The following is a 17767-nucleotide window of genomic DNA, read 5'->3' on the forward strand; positions in this document are numbered from 1 at the left end:
TGGAAGGCAAGATGACAAGATGACGAAAGGAGAGGGGCAAGGCGAGCACAGAACTGGGAGGAAGGGTGATTTAGACTGTGCTATGCGTAACAACTCTCAAGCCGTTAGGGATGACCCCTCAAAATCAAGAGGCTGATCTGTCAGCCTCCAAATCAACAGCAGACGAATTCAAGCAGGAGAGTCTTGGGCTGGGGGAGGAAGGCGTGTACCGATTAGCCAGCTGTGTGTGCAAACGTAGGGGCCCGCTTCAGCACCGACCAGGGATGCCTGGCTCCCCGGAGCAGGGGTTGTCCCTAGCCTTCTCTCCAAGAGATCTCGAAATATTTTTGGAGGGTAGCGGTACTGGAGGAGAAAGGTCTGGTCTGGCAGGAATCCTGGCCCGGGATATTACATATCCATCTTCACAGAAGTAAAGGAGGGACCCTGGACGCACCGCCGACCCTCAGGTTAGTCTGTCCCATGACCCGGAACAGCAGCTGGAGCCGCCTCTACGCCCTCTGCCCACGTGCCGGCAAGAGCAGCCACGTGGGGCTCTGCGGAAACGCCTTCGAAAAGATTTGTCCCCTGCGCTGCCCAGTAGAGAGGGAGGCCCGGGAAGAGCGCAGGAGGAGGAAACGGTACCGGCAGGAGGCCGGGCTCGCGCGAGCCTGGGGCTGCCGGGGGCGGGGCAGGGAGGCGGGACTTTCCCGGCCACCGCCAGGGGGCGGGGCCTCGGATCCGAAGGGTGGGCTTTGGAGGGCCCTGAGGAGCTGCTTCCTGGTCGCCTGGATTCCTCGGCTTCCGCCTTAGCTCAAACCCTGGCCGGGCCGGCCCCGGGGTCGTCATGGAGTCCACGCTGGGCGCCGGCATCGCGATGGCCGAGGCGCTGCAGAACCAGCTGCCCTGGTTGGAGAACGTGTGGCTCTGGGTCACCTTTCTGGGCGACCCCAAGAGCCTTTTTCTGTTCTACTTCCCCGTGGCCTACTACGCCTCTCGCCGGGTGGGCATCGCGGTGCTCTGGATCAGCCTCATCACCGAGTGGCTCAACCTCGTCTTCAAGTGGTGAGACAGCGAAGCCCTCCGGCGTCCTGGTCCCCCACCCGCAAAGGCCCTGAGCCCTGTGCAGTCCTTGATCTCTCTCGTCAGCTGCCTCAAAGGCCTGGCTTCCCCCCCACCCCCCGACAGTGAACCCATGGCCTTAAGACCTCCCACCCCTACCCCGTGGCCACTGACTTTTCCGCTATGAGCATCTTTGTGCATCTTGGACCTCAGAGTCCCCATCCTAATCATTAAACTAGTGTTTAACGGGCCTGATCAGAGAAGTCACCTAAGGGGGCGTATTTAAAATGCAAATACCCCATTCCACCGCAGACAGACTGATTTTGAAACTCCAGGAGAGGGGCTGGGAATCTGTTTTTTAACAGGCATCTGTGGTGACTTAAGTAGCAGAAAGTCCTGCTTCTCAACTCACTCTTTTATTCATTTATTCATTCGTTTATTTGACATAGTTTTTAAGAAGCATGCTTTGTGCCAGGCTTCACACTAGCGGCTAAGGACAGAAAAGGCTTGCAGATTAAGGTGTGGTCCCCCAGACCATGGCCAGCAGCATAAGGAGCATTTGAAAACTTGCTAGAAATGCAGAATCCCAGGCCCCAGGCCAGAGCTACTGAATCAGAATCTGCATTTTAGCAAGGACCCCAGGCGATTTGTGTGCCCAGTAAATTTCGAAAAGCACTGGGCTAAAGCATTGCCTTCCAGGGAACACTTTCTCTTCTCCCTTTTCCCCTTCATTCACTAGTAGGCTCTGCACACAGACTTAGAAGCCAGGAACCCCAGGCAAGTGGGTGGGGCCCTTGGGGTGTATCTCTTTGTGCCACCTGTTCTCTCTTGGGTGCAGAAGGGAGCTATACTTCCCGCTGGGTGTGCAGCTGCACCTCCCCTCACCCCTCACCACTGTCTCTGTTGCCAGATTGCCAGCCTGGGGGAGGGAAGGGAGGTTCATAGGAGACACTTGAATGGATGGGCTGGAATGACTTGCTGAAAAACAAAATACCTTCCCTTCCGCTCTTCTCAGCCAGGGCTTCATCCCTACTGTAAACGGAAAGCAATTGTCTGATCATTTCCTTCCTACTGAATTGCTCTTTGCTTTGTGCTCTCCTTCCTCAGAGTCTGTATAAGCCTTCCTCTCTAGTCCTGTTCCCCTAAGACCACCCCCTTGGGTAGACACTCTTAATGCCCCCCACATGGCAGAGCCCCTATTCATTTCCTAAGTATGTGTTGAGCATCTGGTGTGTGATCCAGGCTCACTTTTTGGCAGGGAGAGGCAAGTCCCTTCCGTACCTCCCTCCCCAGCACTTGGCTTCCTGCCAGCATCTCTTCTGCTCTCCCACCTTTTCTCTTTCTGGCCACAGCAGCCTCTGCAGTGTGTTTCCCAGGGTCCAGTGAAGCACCTGGCTAAGCCAGTGGATTTTGGACTTTTTTGTCTTCCTTATTCTCTCTCAGCCTCCTTGTCCATTCCCCACTCCCCTTTTCAAACATGAGAGGCTTACCTAAGTAACTCGGGCTGGAATTTGGGAAATGGAGAGAGGGGAAGCAGGAGGGTCAGTGAGGGTCTGGGGAGGGAAGGCGAGGGGCAGGTCCTGGGCTCTCTATAGATGACAAGAGCAGAGCTGGCCCTGCAGCGGGAGGGCTAATAAGAATGGGACTTCTGAGCATCTCAGAGCACGCACATGCACACACCACAATCTCTTGCCTCCTTATCACTTTTTAAAAAATAGCATGCTTTCTCCTGTTCCAAGGTAAAAAACCCTGGCAAGGCAATGGCACAGAATTGGACACCCTTTCTGACTCCAGCCTGTAAGCCCTCCAGAGTACTCCAGGTGTCCTTCTGCCTCAACCCCCATTCCCCTGGCTGTGTGTGTGTGTAATGGCATCTTGCATCTGTTCTCTTCTAGGTTTCTGTTTGGAGACAGGCCCTTTTGGTGGGTCCATGAGTCTGGGTACTACAGCCAGGCTCCAGCCCAGGTTCACCAGTTCCCCTCGTCTTGTGAAACTGGTCCAGGTGAGAAGCCTCAAACTTCCCTCTCCCAATGTGGTTAGGGTTCGGTGAGTGTTTGGTAGTACTTTTCAGCTGGGGCAACCTACTCAAAGGCCCAGCCTCTCAGTTACTGGGCCAGAGAACAAAGAAACCCAGGGAAGACCATGTTGAATTATAGGAGAAGAGCACCTGTGCCAGTGTGCCAGCTGCCAGCTTTGTATAGAGTAAAGCCAAGAGCCGAGGTCAAGGCAGAAGCCTGAGAGCAGTGGCCTCAGGCGGGGACGAAGAAGGCTTCAGGGCAGAGGGAGCTAAGGGGCAGTGCTGGAGGAAGGCTGTCCCCTCGGCCACGGGGAGGCAGCTGTGTTGAGCAATCACCAGGGGCACCTGGGTTCCACCCGCATCCTCTCACCACAAGCTTCTGAATCCCCCGGCAGGCAGCCCTTCCGGACACTGTATGATCACAGGAGCAGCCCTTTGGCCCATAATGACGGCCATCTCTTCCCAAGTGGCCACTCGGACCCACAGGTACACCTTGGCATTGCCCACCAGCGGGGGCAGGGGTGATGATGGTACCCTGGACCCAAAAGACCCAGCAGCAGGGCAGCCTGGGAGCTGGAGTTCTGCAGACCCCAGGGCATCTGGTCAAACTGTGAGGTGCCTGGGTGCTGAGGGAAGCCCAGCTGTGCGTGGACACCTCCTGAACCATTTGCCTCTCTTCTTTTTAGCCGCTGGGTGAGGGTGATACCTAGCTTGGCTTATTGCACCTTCCTGCTGGCGGTCGGCTTGTCCCGGGTCTTCCTCTTAGCACATTTCCCTCACCAGGTGTTGGCTGGCTTAATAACTGGTGAGCAACTGGGGCAACAGGGTGGACCCAGAGGGTGCCATTGGCAGTGGGAGGACCAGTGTATGATCTTCCCATTGTACAGCCAACCCCAAGGCCCCCCTTCTCCTGCCAAACTACCCTGCGGCTCGGGGTGGGGGTCATATCCTCAAACTCCTTGAAGCTGCTGTCACCCCACTTCCCTAGGTGCTGTCCTGGGCTGGCTGATGACCCCCCGGGTGCCCACGGAGCGGGAGCTAAGCTTCTACGGGTTGACCTCACTGGCCCTCTTGCTGGGTGCCAGCCTCATCTATTGGACCCTCTTTACACTGGGCCTGGATCTTTCTTGGTAAGTCCTGCTTTGAAGCTTGGGCAAGTTGGGGTCTGTCCTGCCTCACCTGTACCTGGCCTGGTGGGTCTCTGGTTCGTTGTAGCTGAAAGGGGACACATTAGCTGTTCACAAACATCGAGTCTCCTGGGGTCATGGCAGAACATGGCAGTAGGCCCCAAAGGGGTGGAGAGCCATCAGCCCTCTAGGACCCAGGGGAATCTCTCTCCTGGCAAAGACTCTTGCTCCCCACAGGTCCATCAACCTAGCCTCTAAGTGGTGTGAGCGGCCTGAGTGGGTGCACTTGGACAGCCGGCCCTTTGCCTCTCTGAGCCGCGACTCAGGGGCCGCCCTGGGTCTGGGCATCGCCCTTCACTCCCCCTGCTATGCCCAGGTGCGGCGGGCATACCTGGGACACGGCCAGAAGCTAGCCTGCCTTGTGTTGGCCATGGGGCTGCTGGGCCCCCTGGACTGGCTGGGCTACCCCCCTCAGATCAGCCTTTTCTACATCTTCAATTTCCTCAAGCACACCCTCTGGCCATGCCTGGTCCTGGCCCTCGTGCCCTGGCTGGTGCACACATTCAGTGCCCAGGAAGCACCACCCATCCGCTCTTCCTGACCCTAGGTGCCTCCTACTGCCACTTTCCCTCTCACAAAGCCCACACTCCGTGACCTCCACACTCCGGGGAGGCAGCCCCGTCCCCTTCCAGCCCCCAACAGGCCCTGCTCATGGTGAATTTTCTACTTCTCCCACCACCTGGTCTCAGCCCCAAAGAAGGGCCTTCTCTCTCCCAGGAAGGCTGGTCCTCCTCCTGCCTTCCCTCCCAAGTCCCCAAAGGGCAAAGGCAACAGCGAGACCAGTGGGTTCCTGTAACACTGTGAGGGGCTCAGAGCAGCCCCAATAAAGCCCTTCCACACCTCTGGACTCCTCTCTTGACTCTGCACATCTCCACTGGACTTGCCTGTGTGGCTGCAGGTGGAACCCTTGCCAGGCCACCTGTTCTGCTCCCGCTTCAACCCTGTGCCCTCAGAGACTGAGAGTCAGAAGGAACAGGGAGACCTTCAGCCCTGGGCCCCCTCCCCACCATCACCATGTAGGCCACACAGAGGTCCCAGGAGATGCTGTGGCTACGTTCAGTGAAACCTTGCTCTTAACCCACAGGACAGAGATCCCACTCCCTCCCACCCCAGCCTCTTGTTTCCTAAATTGGCTAGTCCAAGGGCTGGAGAAAAGAAGAGTAGTTTTTTTTGGCCAGGAGGGGGAATGAGACCCTCAACTCCATTTGAGAGCCCAGAGAACAGAGACATTGGCCCCAGAAGGCACTGTCAGAAACAAGTTTATTTACACAAGGACACACAGTGTAACAGGTTACAAAATACTTAACTGAAATCCATGTCCAAGGAGACAAAGCAAGGAGTGGGTTTACATGAGAACCAGACCGGCCGTGGGGAGAGGGAGGGTAAGCGGCCCGGAGCTGGGGCTCAGCATGGGGAGGCCTGGTACACTGGGCCCAGCCCCATCCCCATCCCCCAGGAGGATCTAGAACACACTAACAACACACAAGACACAAGCGCACAATGAACCAATGGTGGTGGGACTCCTGCCCCTCCCCTGGCTCCCTCAACCCTGCTCAGGCCCCCATTAGGATAATAAATATGTAAACAGATTGGTGGAGCCCTGGGGACGGGAGGAAAGAAAGTATATGCGGTGTTGGGGAGAAGGAGGGAGGAAGACTCAGCCCCCTAGGAGCTGCTTCCCATCTTTGGTTTCCCACAGGCTGGAGAGCATTCGCTAGAAGCCTTGTGGGCTCCTAGCCCTGGAAACAAGAAGGCTAGCAGGGCTTCTGGGAAAGAGAAAGGGCAGTGCCCAGCCCCATCCTGGTCTTCGTTCCCTTGGGCTGGTGGCCCATAAAGGAAGCCCAGGAGGGAGGGAAGCTACAGCTGAGGGCAGACTCCTGGGTTCTGGCCCTGCCCCTTCTAGAAATTCCACTCACCATCCCCAGGCTTCAAAGCCAAAGGCCCCAGGAGAGAGGTGGGCCACTGACCCTTCTGCTTGCAGCACGCTGGATGGCTGGGGAAATCTGGTCCTGAACAGCAGGGGGGCTCTCACCAGCCTGGAGCCCCCCTGCAGGGACCACCTTCTCCCCGCTCCCCAGACTGTGCCAGCAGAGGGGCAGGGAGGCCGACAGAGTAAGATGGAGAGCAGGCCTGGTTCTGCGGCTCCTCTTGGCCCCTCAGAACCTAGGAGTGCAGCTCCAAACCTCCCCACATGCGTTCACCCTCTCCAGCTCCTGAGAAGGGGAAACAGGCCCTGAGGAGGGTAAGGCAAAACAGCCCTGCCCACAGACCTCAGGCCCACATCCTAGAGCACAAAGCTTCCCTTCGGTGCTGAGGCTAGGAGAAGGGAGGAGGAGAGAGGGGTCTGTGTGGAGATGGTGAGGACACTGGGGGAAAAGAGTGAGAATCGCAGGGCGGGAGCCCACCTCCCCTTCACTCTACATCTTAAGACTGTAGAGGGACCCTCCGGATCCTCCCCTGGGGCTGGAGAGGGGAGGAGGGTGAAATTAAGGCATTTCCCCCTAAGTCAGCTGAAGCCAAGGCACCAAACTTACTGTTCTCTCCTCACTCAGGGGGACCCCAGAACCGGAAGGTGCTATCTGGGCCCCAGGCCCACCTTGAGCTGGCCCAAGCTCCAAGGGGCACAAAGACAGAATGCAGGAAGTGGGTGTGGGATACAACGTGAGGGAAGGGCTGGAAAGGGTACCCCTCGCCCTACAGAGGGCGCGAACTTCTAGAGCTGAGACATGGGCCATGGGGGGAAAGCGGGGGCCTGAGGCAGCTGAGAGGAGCAGGAGGGGCGAGGCTGAGAGACCCACACGGCACACGTTGTTGAATGTGTGACTTTTTGCTTTTTAATAGAAAAAATAAACAAAATCACAATGATGAAGCCCAGAGGGATGGGGGCCAGCGCGTCACAGGGCAGGCTCCTGCTCCATGGGCTCCTCTGCCGGCCTGTGGGCACAAGCACAGGGAAGGGCACTGAAGCAATGTGGGATGGGGGGGACCAGTCTGGGCGAGGGCAGGGAGGTGGGGGGCACCTCACCTGGGGCTGTGCTCCCGGCCTGCAGCAGCCTGGGCCTGCTCGGCCCCCACCGACAGCAAGGCCATGGCGCTCACAGTCTCAGCCTCTTCTGTCTCACCTGCCTGGGCCTCCCGCAGGGAGCGGCCTAGACCAGCAGCGAACCTCTGCACACAGCTCCAGTGTTTGCCTGTGGATGAGGGATAGGCCGGGGGTCAGGGACAGCCAGAAACCCCCAAACGTACGGACACCCCCAGCCCTAGCCCTGGCGTCACACAAGCTCTGCCCCCTTGGCAAGCTGGGCCCTGAGTCCCTCTGCCTGTGCCCACGCACTCTGGATCTCGATGACTTTCTCTAGCGTGGCCACTGCGTTGACGTTGGGCTTTTGTTGCAAGACTGCCTCGTCCAAGGGCTGCAGCTGGCAGGGAAAGGAAGAGAAGGCTTAAGAGTCGCTGCCCCTCTAACCACCCCGCCGTTCAGCCCCATGACGGGGGCAAGCGCAGACTTTCTGGGGAAACCTCTATTTAGAAAGCCTTCCCTGGCCAGCACCTGTCCTCAGGACTCAGGAAAACCTCCCCAAGGGCCCTCGGTGCTGCCTGAGCCAGGAAAGGGACCCTCCCTCGCTGGCCCCTTACCCCCTGGCCTGCTGGCCCACCTCCCCCAGTCCCGCTGTGCACCCCTCACCTCCACGCTGAGCAGAGCGGAGACACAGGCCTCAGACGCATCACAGATGGCGGTCAAGTCATGGCCTCCCTCGAGGGCCAGCACCACCCGGCCCCCTGCCAGCGTCATCAGCTGCCTGGTCAAGTGGCCAAAACCTTCAGGGACGGGTGAAGGGAGGAAGAGGAAACAGTTAAAGAAAAAACTCAATTCAAGAGAAAGTAAGAAAGGAGAGAAAAAGAAACACAAGAGATGGGACAAACAGCCCAAAAGAAAATGGTGGATTTAAACCCAAACAGATATCCGTAGTAAAATTCAATGTCAATGGACTAAATGCTCCATACAAGACAAAACGTAAGAGGCTAAAAAGATCCAATTACGTGTCTCCTAAGGAGCACCATGAAAAACCACCACTGAAACATGAGGGATCAGCGAGCTCCATCCCTACAACTCCTGGAGGAGACACTCGCCCCCACCTGCTTGCCCCTCAAGGCCAGGGTTGGCAGAGGGAGAGTGGGAGGATGCCGCCAGGATGATTCCAAGTCTCAGACCTGCCTTCAACCCTCCTCCCAACCTCCCACTCGACCCCATCTTCACTGCTCCACAGCCTCCCTCGATCCCCCCACAGGCTCACATCTGGCGGTCACAGAGTAGCCACCCAGCGGAGACAGGTGTCCCTCAACAGCATCAAACCCGGCGGAGACCAGGACCACGTCAGGTGAGAACTCGTGGGCAATGGGCATCACCACTGTCCTGCAAAGGAAGGGCCCAAGCTGACCCTGGCAGGTGGCTCGGCCAGGCCTCACCCGGCTCTGCCCCCGACAGAGCCGACCCCCTCCACCCTCGCGGAACTGAGTGCCTTCTGCCCCACCCACGGCAGGGCCCGGGGGTTCCCACCCCTCCCTCGGCTCTTCTCAGTCCCCACCTGAAGGCCGTTAGGTACTCCACGTCTCCGATGGGGGGATCCACACCTCCCGTCCATGCCACGTTCACATTGTACCCCACGCCCGGCCCTCCGCCAACCTGGCAGCACGGTGGGGGAGGGGTTACTCTCACTGCCTGGGGATCCCAGACGTTGCCCCGCCCTCAGCCCTGCCTCCAGCCCTCACTCCACTGACCTCTGTTCTGCATGGAGGGGCAGTTGGCTGGCGTGGTCCTCCCACTAGGAGCCCAGACTCCCCAGGTACCAGCACCACCACGGGCCTCCATGGCTCCCTGCCAGGTCCCATTCTGCTATCTCCCCGAGGGCCCCACGTTTGAGCCCAGGAGCTGTACCTCTTCAGGAGCCCCAGAGCCCGGAAAGAAGTTCCCATTGTCATAGCGATGCAGGGAGATGTAGAGCACGGAGGGGTCGTTGTAGAATGCTTGCTGGGTGCCATTGCCGTGGTGAATGTCCTAGTGGGAAGGGGTGGAAGCATCAGGGAAAAGGCCCAGGCTCTGACCCAAAGGTCAAAATTCCACTTGGCCCACCCCGACCCTGTGGTGGACTCTGGGGGTGCAGCCCACCACTAGCTACAGGGCATCTGTGTTCCGTTCGCCACGGAATCGCCCCACGCTTTTCTAACCAGGGTCTGCGGGCCGGGACATGGCACTGCACAGAGGAGACACAAAGCCCGGGGACGAATGTGGTGGATCTCCCTGCGAGCCCACTCTGCTCAGCAGTGTGGACGGAAACAGCACGGCTAGTCAGGAATTGAAAGCAAACAGATGCATTCTGAAGAAGAACCCAACATTATGAACTTTGAAGCCCAAGCTGGGCTTTGAAGAGATTAGATCCCTCCTTGCTGAGGCTTGCTCCTCACAGGGAGCGAGCAGTAGGGGCCTTTCCCTCTTCTGTGAGAGGCAGGGGCGGAGAAGCACAGCGTGGCAGCAGGAGCAGAAATGCCGGGGCCGACAGGCCTGATCTGAAACCCAGTACCAACATCCCAAGCTAAGTAACCTTGGTTGGGTAAGTCCCCCAACAGCCCAGTGTCTCCGTTTATCGAAATGGACATCCTACTACTTAGGAAGCAAGGCAGCCACGAAGCAGCACCACGTGTCTGGCACACGGTCAGCCCCCAGTCAAGAGGGGCTCTAGCAACAGCAGGAGCTGTCTCTACCACTCAAGGCAGAAAATCTCCTTGGCTGCTCAAGGCTGCGGGCTGGGGGCCAAGGTGGACCAGGGGCTAAAAGCACTTCGAGTCTCCACTAGTGAGGAGGGGGCCCCATGGGACTGTGAGGGCTGGGCTAACAGCCCCAGCACGGGGCACCTGAGGAAGAGGGCGTGGGGTTGGGGTGGAGGCTTCCTGAAGGCTGACCCTGGTCCCACCAGCCCACTGCCTACCCAGTCCACGATGAGAACCTTGCCCACATTCAGCTTCTGCTGCAGGAGTTTGGTTGTGATGGCTACAGAGTTGAAGAAGCAGAATCCCCTGGGGGGGTGAGTGGAGAAGAGGGCAGGTCGTCAGCCTTAGTGGATGTTTGCTCACAGATACACGCGCATCAGCTCTGCTGAGAGGGAGATGGTGTGAGGGCAGTGGGTCTGGGGCAGGGCTGCGGTGGCACTCACATGGCTGTGGATTCCTCCGCGTGGTGTCCCGGGGGCCGGATGATGGCAAAACCATTCTGGAGAGGTACAGACGGAGGGACAGAAACAAGAGGCAGACAGGCGGGCAAGGTGGCCACGAAGTGGGTGGACACAGAAGGAGAGAGGCATAAGCCAGGATGAGAACATAAGTCATAAGCATCAATCCCACAACCTTTAGGAATGCCAGCCGAGGGCCACATGAGACCCATGAGAGCACAGACATTAGTGCCTCTTGGTCATTCCCTCTTCACCCCTCACCCCCCAGCTGGCCTGGAGCTGGCACCTCCTCCCCACGCCTGCACCTGAGAGTTGAGATTACAGAGGATGGTGCCTTAGTGACAGGAAAGCCACGGCTGCCCCCATCCCCCGCTCCTGAGGCAACAGGACCAAGGCCCCACACACACTCACCTTGAGCTCCCCCGTCGCCACCTTGAAAGCCAGCTCCACCAGGCAGCCCACCGCCATGCGCACGGCACTGGAGGAGTGCATCTCATTCCACACGGTGTCGCTGTCCACCTGCGGGGGCAGGAGAGCAGGCTTCAGCGTGCCCCCTGCAGGGGGAGGGCGAGAATGGGGGTGCAGCTGTGGTGGGCAGGAAGGGAGGGGCTGGAGCTGGGAGCACCACCCACCCATCCCCACTGGCAGGTGCCCTACTCACCCCGATGCCCCCACAAGGCAGCATGGCGTACATCTTCTGGCTGATGGGGCCTGCAGGGAAGAGGGACAGAGCTGCTCTGGAAGTTGCCTCAACTGCCAGAGCCGCAGGTTGGGGTGTGCAGACGGCAGGAAGCTCAATCACAGAAAAAGAAGCCCAGGCCCCAGCACACGACAGGCCTCTGCAGCCCATGCCAGCTGGGAGATGTCTGTCCCCCGTCCTGGGTGGGGCATCCTACCTCTGGGGCAAATGGCAGGGAGAAAAAGGGGCCTGACAGGTTAGGGAGAAGGGCGAAGCCCATCACCAGGCCTGACCTGTCACCTCCTATCCTCCTGCACACATCTCACCAGCATGTAATCTGTGTGAATGGCGCCCTCTGGAGGCATGCAATGTAGCAACTGCACCCATGGGAACCCACCTGCCTACCCTAGTGGTGGTCTTCCTGACAGCCCCCGTCCCGCCGGGGCAGAAGGCCTGGCCTGGCCCACACCACCCCTGCCATCGGCCAGCCAGCTCACCGAGCAGCTTCTTGCTGTCCAGCTTCTGTCGGTTGAGGGGGCTGGTCCCATAGAGCAGGGTGTGGTATTCGGAGTGCACCGTCTGGATCTCATCCAGCGTGGCTTTGCGACCCCGGATCCGCTGCCAGGGGAGAGCAGGAAGAGAGGCCGGTGAGAGGGATGGCACCGCAGGCCCAGCTCCCCCGAGGCCCAGCCCCTCTCTCTGCCCCACAGCCTGGGGCACATGGAGCCACTTTCTAGCCTTGGGAGATCCAAAGGTTGTTGAGAAAGAATGCCCTGGTCCCCCAGGGACCCAGTCCAGGACCCTCCCCCACTCAGCTGGGGACCATGGGGGAACCAGGCTACAAGGGATGGCACTGGGAGGTGCCTGGGGGGCCTGGCCCTGAAGTCAGGGGTTGAAGAGAGAATGAGGAAGAGACCCAGACAGAGGCTTCCCCGATAGGGGAAACACAGAGGCTTTCGCTGGGTTTGAGGTGGAGGCTGGAAGGAGGGGCTCCCTTACCTCACACTTGCTGAGCAGGCCTGTCTCCTGCAGCCGAGACCAGATGCTCTGGATCCGGCCAGCGTGCTCGGGGTGCACGTGTGTGTTGCCGCACATGCACTGGTGCTTCAGCATGAACGTGTCGTAGACCACACCTGGGCCAGAGACACACCTGTCAGCCAGCACTGCTCTGGGCTGTGTGACAGCCTGGCCCCCGCCATCCTCAGCAGAGCTCACTGAGCTTTTCCCCAGCCCACCCTGGTCCCAGCCCCTCCTCACAGCCCCCCCCCCCCAGCTGCCCTCCCACACACCTGCCCCTCTTCTTTTCATGAAATCCCTTTCCCCCACCACCACCTGTCAAAAGCCCCCCTGCTCCTCAAGCCTCCACCAGGCCGCCCTTGACACCCCCATCGGTTTTGACCTCATGGCACACCCTCCTTTCCCCCTCCTGTCACAGCCCCTGTGTGCTGCCCCTCTACCCCCCGACACACCCCACTGGTGAGTCAGGACTGTCCTCAAGCATCTGTGCCCCCTCAGAGCCCAGCACAGGGCAGTTTCACATGGAAGAGCCTTCTGAAATGGACTGAGGCCTCACATTTAACCTCACAGGGCAGAGAGGGAACTAGAAGAGCAGGACCAAAATGAGACAGTGGGCTCCCTCCACCTAGGCCGCCAGGGCTTGTGTGGCAAGGGCACAAAACTGGTGGTCCCTCAGCAGTGGTGGGGTGGGCCCCTGAAAGAAGACGCTGCCCCAGCGGGTAGGGACACTCACCACCCTCCCACTGAGGCAGAGGCTGCCACCACTACCACAGGTGGCTATGGCGCAGAGGGAGGGAGCCAAGGCCTGCTTTCCCTCCCTTCAGGATGCTCTGAGGGGCCCTGGCCATCTCTCCAGGGCAGGGGCTCTATCTTATCTCTTCACGATGCCCAAGGCTGGATGCCATGCACAGGCCCCCGGCACACGATGTGAGGACAGCTCGTGCGGGCGCGGGGCTCACCTGTGGTGAAGAGGTGCTTGGTGGGCTGGTCCGGGGGGCTCTTCATGCCCCCAGGGGCAGCAGGTGAGGACTGGGTGCGGCCCAGGGCCTGGTGAGGCACAGTGGCCAGGCTGAGGGGTGCCTGGTACACCTGCAGCGGCTGCAGCTGCTGAGCATCTGCAAACACCTGGGAAGGAGGAGAGTGGGAGGGAGCCTGGGTGAGGCTTAGTCTGAAATGGAAGTGAGGACAGGTGGCCTCCCAGGGGGTGGAGGGCCTGAATCCAGCCCTTCTCTTCTATATCGCCTCCTCCCCCCACCCTCCTCCCTCCAGGGACAGGAGACACTCCAGCCTTAGCCATCTTCATCTCCATCTCCGAGGAGATGGGGAGAGATGGGGGGGGGGGACGTGATGAGTCATGCTACCGGAGTAGCATTGAGGTAAGAGGCTGGGAGGGACGGGGGTGTGAGAGGGGGTGGGATGAGTCAGGCCCGGAGGGCTCAGCTGTGTCCGCAATGAATGGAGTGCGTGCTAGGCACCAGGGCAGACTGTAGTAACAGCGGGGGCGTGTGTGTACACACGCACGCAGAGACCGACGCACAACCGGCCCTACGCAGGCAGAAACGCAGATATACACAGACCACGTGCACATGCACGCGTGCGTGCACACACACACATTGAAGCAGACAGGCGGGGGCAGTCACAGACGCAGGGAGGGGCTGGCAGACGGGGCACAGACAGCTCTGAGACTGACACAAGCAGCTCCCTCCCTTCCACAGCCCCTTGTCTCTTTCCCGCTCCCCTTTCACTCTTAAAAAGTTGTTCCTACACAGCCTGGAGACTGCAGACTGGGGAGAGGGAAGGGCAAAGGTGGAAAGATAGGGGGGAGGACAGAGGGGTGGTGATCAAGGGCTGGGGCGGAGGGGGCACCTTTTTGTAACCAGCACTGGACTCCTCCAAGTCGGGCCCCTCCTCAGCACCACTCTCGCCCTCCTCATCCTTGACCTGGATGCAGTCCTCCTCCTCCTCCTCCTCCTCCTCTTCCTCCTCCTCCTCCTCCTCTTCCTCCTCCTCCAGGTCTTCCTGTGTGCTCTCACTCTCCGTGGAGCCTTCTCGGGGTATGGTCAGGGCTCCCTCCCCCAGGAAGGCCTCCTGCTGCTCTGTCAGCTCCTCCTCTGTCTCCTCGGGGTGGGTGGTGGGCTGCCGTGGCAGCTCCCCAGTCTTGGTGAGGATCTAGCAGCAGAGCAAGGAGGCACATCAGCTGGGAGGGGGCGCAGCTGTGCAGCCTGTGGCCCAGGAGGTTCTATCCTTCCCTCCTCTCTCCCCGGCAGCAGCCGCCCAGCCCATACAGACCTTTGATGTGAATTAGAGAAAGGCAAGGCGGCTCCTCTGATGCAGCCTGGGGAGTGGCCTGGGTGCCAGCCCCCTGCCAGCCCCCTGCCAGCCCCCTGCCAGCCCCCTGCCAGCCCGGCACCCTCTGTGTCCCGACCCCAGCACGGCCCTGGATGTTTGCTTCTCCCGGCTCACCTTGCCCAGCTGCAGCTGCTGCTGCTTCTGCTTCTCTAGGAACTGCTGGTGCTGCTGCTGCATGACCAGCTGCTGCAGGGCCTGGGGGCTCTGGGGCAGCGGCGAGGACTGAGTGCGGCTCAGGGGCCGGTGCCGAGGGAGCTTGCCCACCGTCCGCATGCTGGTGGCCACGCGCTCACCCGTCACCAGCGGGGACTGCCCGTGGAGCGGCACTGTGGAGGTGGTGGGGAGAGGGAAGTAACCATCCCTGTCAGGGCACCAGGCTCCCACTCCCACCCCGCGACTCTCCCTCTTCTGGAACAGCGCCGCCTCCATACTCAGGAAAAACCTGCGAGGGGCCTGGAGCACCCTGCCCCCAAACCTGAGCCCCATTCTTCCTCCTCCCCACAACTGAACAGTCTCGCAGCTCAGAGCCACCACCTCCAGCAAAACTTCCTGGATTCACTTACGAGCACGTACAGCCTCGGGCCCCCCGTGTGCGAGAACAATGACTAGTTCTCCCCAACTGCAAGACCTCCCTGATCATGGACGTGGATCCCACCCAGCTGGGAAGCCTGGAGGCCAGGATCACGTGTCTTTTAAGCAGAACCTCCTCTGATGCCACCAGCTACTTATGGGCTGACTGTCCAAAGCCACGCTGTCCAATCCCATGGCTGCCAGCCACACGTGACCACTGAGCACTTGAAACGTGGCCTGTCTCAATTGAGATGTGCTCTAAGTGTGAAATACGCACCAGATTTCAACGGCGGTATGAAACAAAATATTTCATTGCTAACTCTTTATATTCATTCTATGTTCAAATGATAGTATCCTAGATATACTGAGTTAAATACATGTTATTAAAACTAATTTCACCTGTTCCTTTTTACATTTCTTAATGTGGCCACTAGAACACTTCAAAGTACACATACGGCTTGTATTATATTTCTACTGGACAGCACTGCTCTGGAATGTGAGCTCCATTACGACGGCAGATTTCGGGAACAGTGCCTGGCCAGCTGTAGGTACTCAATAACGTCTGTAGAATATGGAAGAAATCAATGATGCCATGGAAGGGAGCTGTGACGGGGCTGGTGAGTATCCCTGGCTACTTCTCCCTGACAGTTGGTCCTTCCTTGAGCCCTCAGAATGGGGGGGCCTCACACCCCCTCCTTGGACAGCTGCCCGCCCACTCACCCGCAATGAGGGTGCTCTGCTGCCGGGCCTGCTCCAGCAGCAGCACATGCTGCAGCAGGGAGGCATGCCCGTGGGGGCTGGCGTCGCCCTCCAGTGCCACGCCCAGCAGGCAGCCGGGGATAGAGGATGTGCTCATGAACTTGCCCGTCAGTGCACCACCCTGCCGCAGGGACTGGAGGGCCTGCCTCTCGGCCTCCTGCTGCGTCGAAAGCTTCGGGGAGGCCTGGGGAGAGGAGATGGGGATGAGGGAGGGGTTTATACTGCCCCCAGTCCTGCCGACTTTGGACCAGCATCCCTCACCTACCCTCTGCCCACCCCCAGCTCTGGGGGAGGGCCATCTGATCGCCATCAGGACCCTGGGAGGACAACAGCCCCAGCCGGGGGCATCCAGGGCCGAAGACCTCAACACCAGAGGGAGGACAGGGTTATGTTCCCCGTACTTACGGTGAGGTGCGAGTTGGTGACAGTGACCGTGGCCTGCAGCCCTAGGGAGATGTTGGGCAGAGAGGGAGACGTGTAGAGGCTGAACTGGTTGGGGGAGCTGTCCAGAGGGAGGGCCCGGTGCTGGGGGAGCATCTGGGGAGCAGTTGGGAGAGACAAGCATGAGAGCAGGCAAAGGGGGGCCACCTGGGGCCAAGGCTGAGGGCTCTGAATGGCGCCCCACTTCCTGCACCAAGCCCCACCTTGGGGGGACTGAGAGATCAGAGCTATTCAGAGGCCCGTGGGACAGATCCCACTTCGGAGCAATAGGTCCCTCTAGCCTGTCCACGCAGGCAGAGGGGTCCCTGCTGGGCACTCTCAGCCAGACAGGCCGGACGGGACAGAAAGCAGCTCTGGCCCACCCGCCCAGCCCTTGGCAGGCCTGTACCTCGGTGGGGATGTTGGGGACTGAGCCAGTAAAGCCATTCTCGGCGATGGTGCTGTGGGAGCTGTTAGGAGAGCTGGGGCCGGAGCCTGGCGCGCTGTTACACACGGCTGCCACTACGGGAGAAGTGGCTGTCACCTGGGCCTGCTCGGAGCCACCCCCCACTCCCCGGCCCTCAGAACAGGGACAGGAGAGGAGCCCTTACCTCCAGGCCCGGCACCTGTGATCTCAACAGCTCTCTTCTTAAAGGTGCTAATGACAGTCCCGTCCTTGCGACGCAGGAGGGGACTGCTTCTCCGCTCGGCCACCTTCTGCTTTAGCCTCGAACGTACTTTTAAGTTGGGTTCGGAGGCTGGGGAGAAGGCAGCCAGGGCTCAGACACATGCACACACACGGACACACCTGCAGCCTAGCCTGGCCCCTCCCCATTCCCACCTCTGCCCGCCCCCCCACCCCCCCCATATCCTGGGAGGCCAGGTTGTACTCACTCACCTGTTTTGCGGAGGGGGAAGTCATCGCGGCTGTCGTAGGGCCCAAGCAAAGGCAGTTTGTAGGAGGGAGGCGTCCCAGGGGGGCCGCTCTGGGGAGGGGAACTCTGGTCCAAAGAAGCATGGTGGGCTCCCCTGCAGGGTGGAGGGAGGGGATGGAAACAGATGTAGGTTATCACCCAACCAGCTGGACCAGCCACCAAGCAATCTACATTTATAAAACATCCACTGCATATGGGGGTAGGAAATGGATCCTGGGGAGGGCAGCGAGGAGACGAACAGGGGTGGGAGTGTCGTCTCCTAGCAGAGATTACAGGGCCCCTATATGGCTTCAGGCCAGGAGCCCCTTGCCATCCTGCAGCCAAGCAGCCCCTGAGCAGGACACCTCTGCAACCCATGCCTGCCAAGGGCCATTTACCAGCATTTGGGATGCTGTGGGAGGGAATGGTTGAGGCCGCCCGGTGTGGGCTCCTTTGACTTCGACAGGAGGAATTCCTGGAGCCGCAGCTTCACCTCAGTGCTGGCGATGGCACCTGCGGGACAGGGCACAGCTGAGCCGGGAGCTTGGGGCCAGGTCCCCACGGCTGGGAGGCGTGGGGCGGGGCAGGAGTCC

The 17767-nt window shown here is 59.7% G+C and overlaps 2 protein-coding genes across 11 annotated transcripts in view; one reads left to right on the forward strand and one right to left on the reverse strand.

The window, feature by feature from the left end:
* The first annotated feature begins 670 nt into the window (after window positions 1-670).
* Window positions 671-5089, forward strand: G6PC3 (glucose-6-phosphatase catalytic subunit 3). 2 transcript variants are annotated; one of them, XM_036835313.1, is made up of 6 exons: window positions 677-1041; window positions 2934-3040; window positions 3451-3541; window positions 3742-3860; window positions 4044-4185; window positions 4420-5089. In XM_036835313.1, the coding sequence occupies exons 1-6, from the start codon at window positions 824-826 to the stop codon at window positions 4781-4783; spliced, it is 1041 nt and encodes a 346-aa protein (XP_036691208.1). In that variant the 5' UTR covers window positions 677-823; the 3' UTR covers window positions 4784-5089. The 2 variants fall into 2 exon arrangements, with proteins under 2 accessions (XP_036691210.1, XP_036691208.1); XM_036835315.1 differs by lacking the exon at window positions 3742-3860 and having other exon boundaries at window positions 671-1041.
* A 1968-nt stretch (window positions 5090-7057) lies between these two features.
* The window catches only part of HDAC5 (histone deacetylase 5), a 34707-nt gene continuing 23997 nt past the window's right edge, over window positions 7058-17767 (reverse strand). For 5 of the 9 annotated variants that reach the window (XM_036836753.1, XM_036836748.1, XM_036836754.1 and 2 more), the window contains 22 exons: window positions 17573-17687; window positions 17159-17289; window positions 16872-17018; window positions 16670-16782; window positions 16246-16377; window positions 15802-16024; window positions 14626-14837; window positions 14029-14331; window positions 13122-13287; window positions 12145-12278; window positions 11643-11763; window positions 11128-11198; window positions 10878-10985; window positions 10452-10507; window positions 10227-10314; window positions 9179-9298; window positions 8829-8926; window positions 8538-8656; window positions 7928-8061; window positions 7577-7661; window positions 7268-7433; window positions 7074-7176 (listed from right to left, as the gene is read on the reverse strand). In XM_036836753.1, the coding sequence (XP_036692648.1) occupies window positions 7137-7176; window positions 7268-7433; window positions 7577-7661; window positions 7928-8061; window positions 8538-8656; window positions 8829-8926; window positions 9179-9298; window positions 10227-10314; window positions 10452-10507; window positions 10878-10985; window positions 11128-11198; window positions 11643-11763; window positions 12145-12278; window positions 13122-13287; window positions 14029-14331; window positions 14626-14837; window positions 15802-16024; window positions 16246-16377; window positions 16670-16782; window positions 16872-17018; window positions 17159-17289; window positions 17573-17687 (2882 nt within the window). In that variant the 3' untranslated portion in view covers window positions 7074-7136. Of the gene's footprint in view, window positions 7177-7263; window positions 7434-7576; window positions 7662-7927; window positions 8062-8537; window positions 8657-8828; window positions 8927-9178; window positions 9299-10226; window positions 10315-10451; window positions 10508-10877; window positions 10986-11127; window positions 11199-11642; window positions 11764-12144; window positions 12279-13121; window positions 13288-14028; window positions 14332-14625; window positions 14838-15801; window positions 16025-16245; window positions 16378-16669; window positions 16783-16871; window positions 17019-17158; window positions 17290-17572; window positions 17688-17767 lie in introns of those variants that run through there. The other 4 variants (XM_036836750.1, XM_036836751.1, XM_036836749.1 and 1 more) reach the window with 4 other exon arrangements.

This window comes from Balaenoptera musculus, chromosome 20, assembly GCF_009873245.2.
Source record: "Balaenoptera musculus isolate JJ_BM4_2016_0621 chromosome 20, mBalMus1.pri.v3, whole genome shotgun sequence".
NCBI lineage: Eukaryota > Metazoa > Chordata > Mammalia > Artiodactyla > Balaenopteridae > Balaenoptera > Balaenoptera musculus.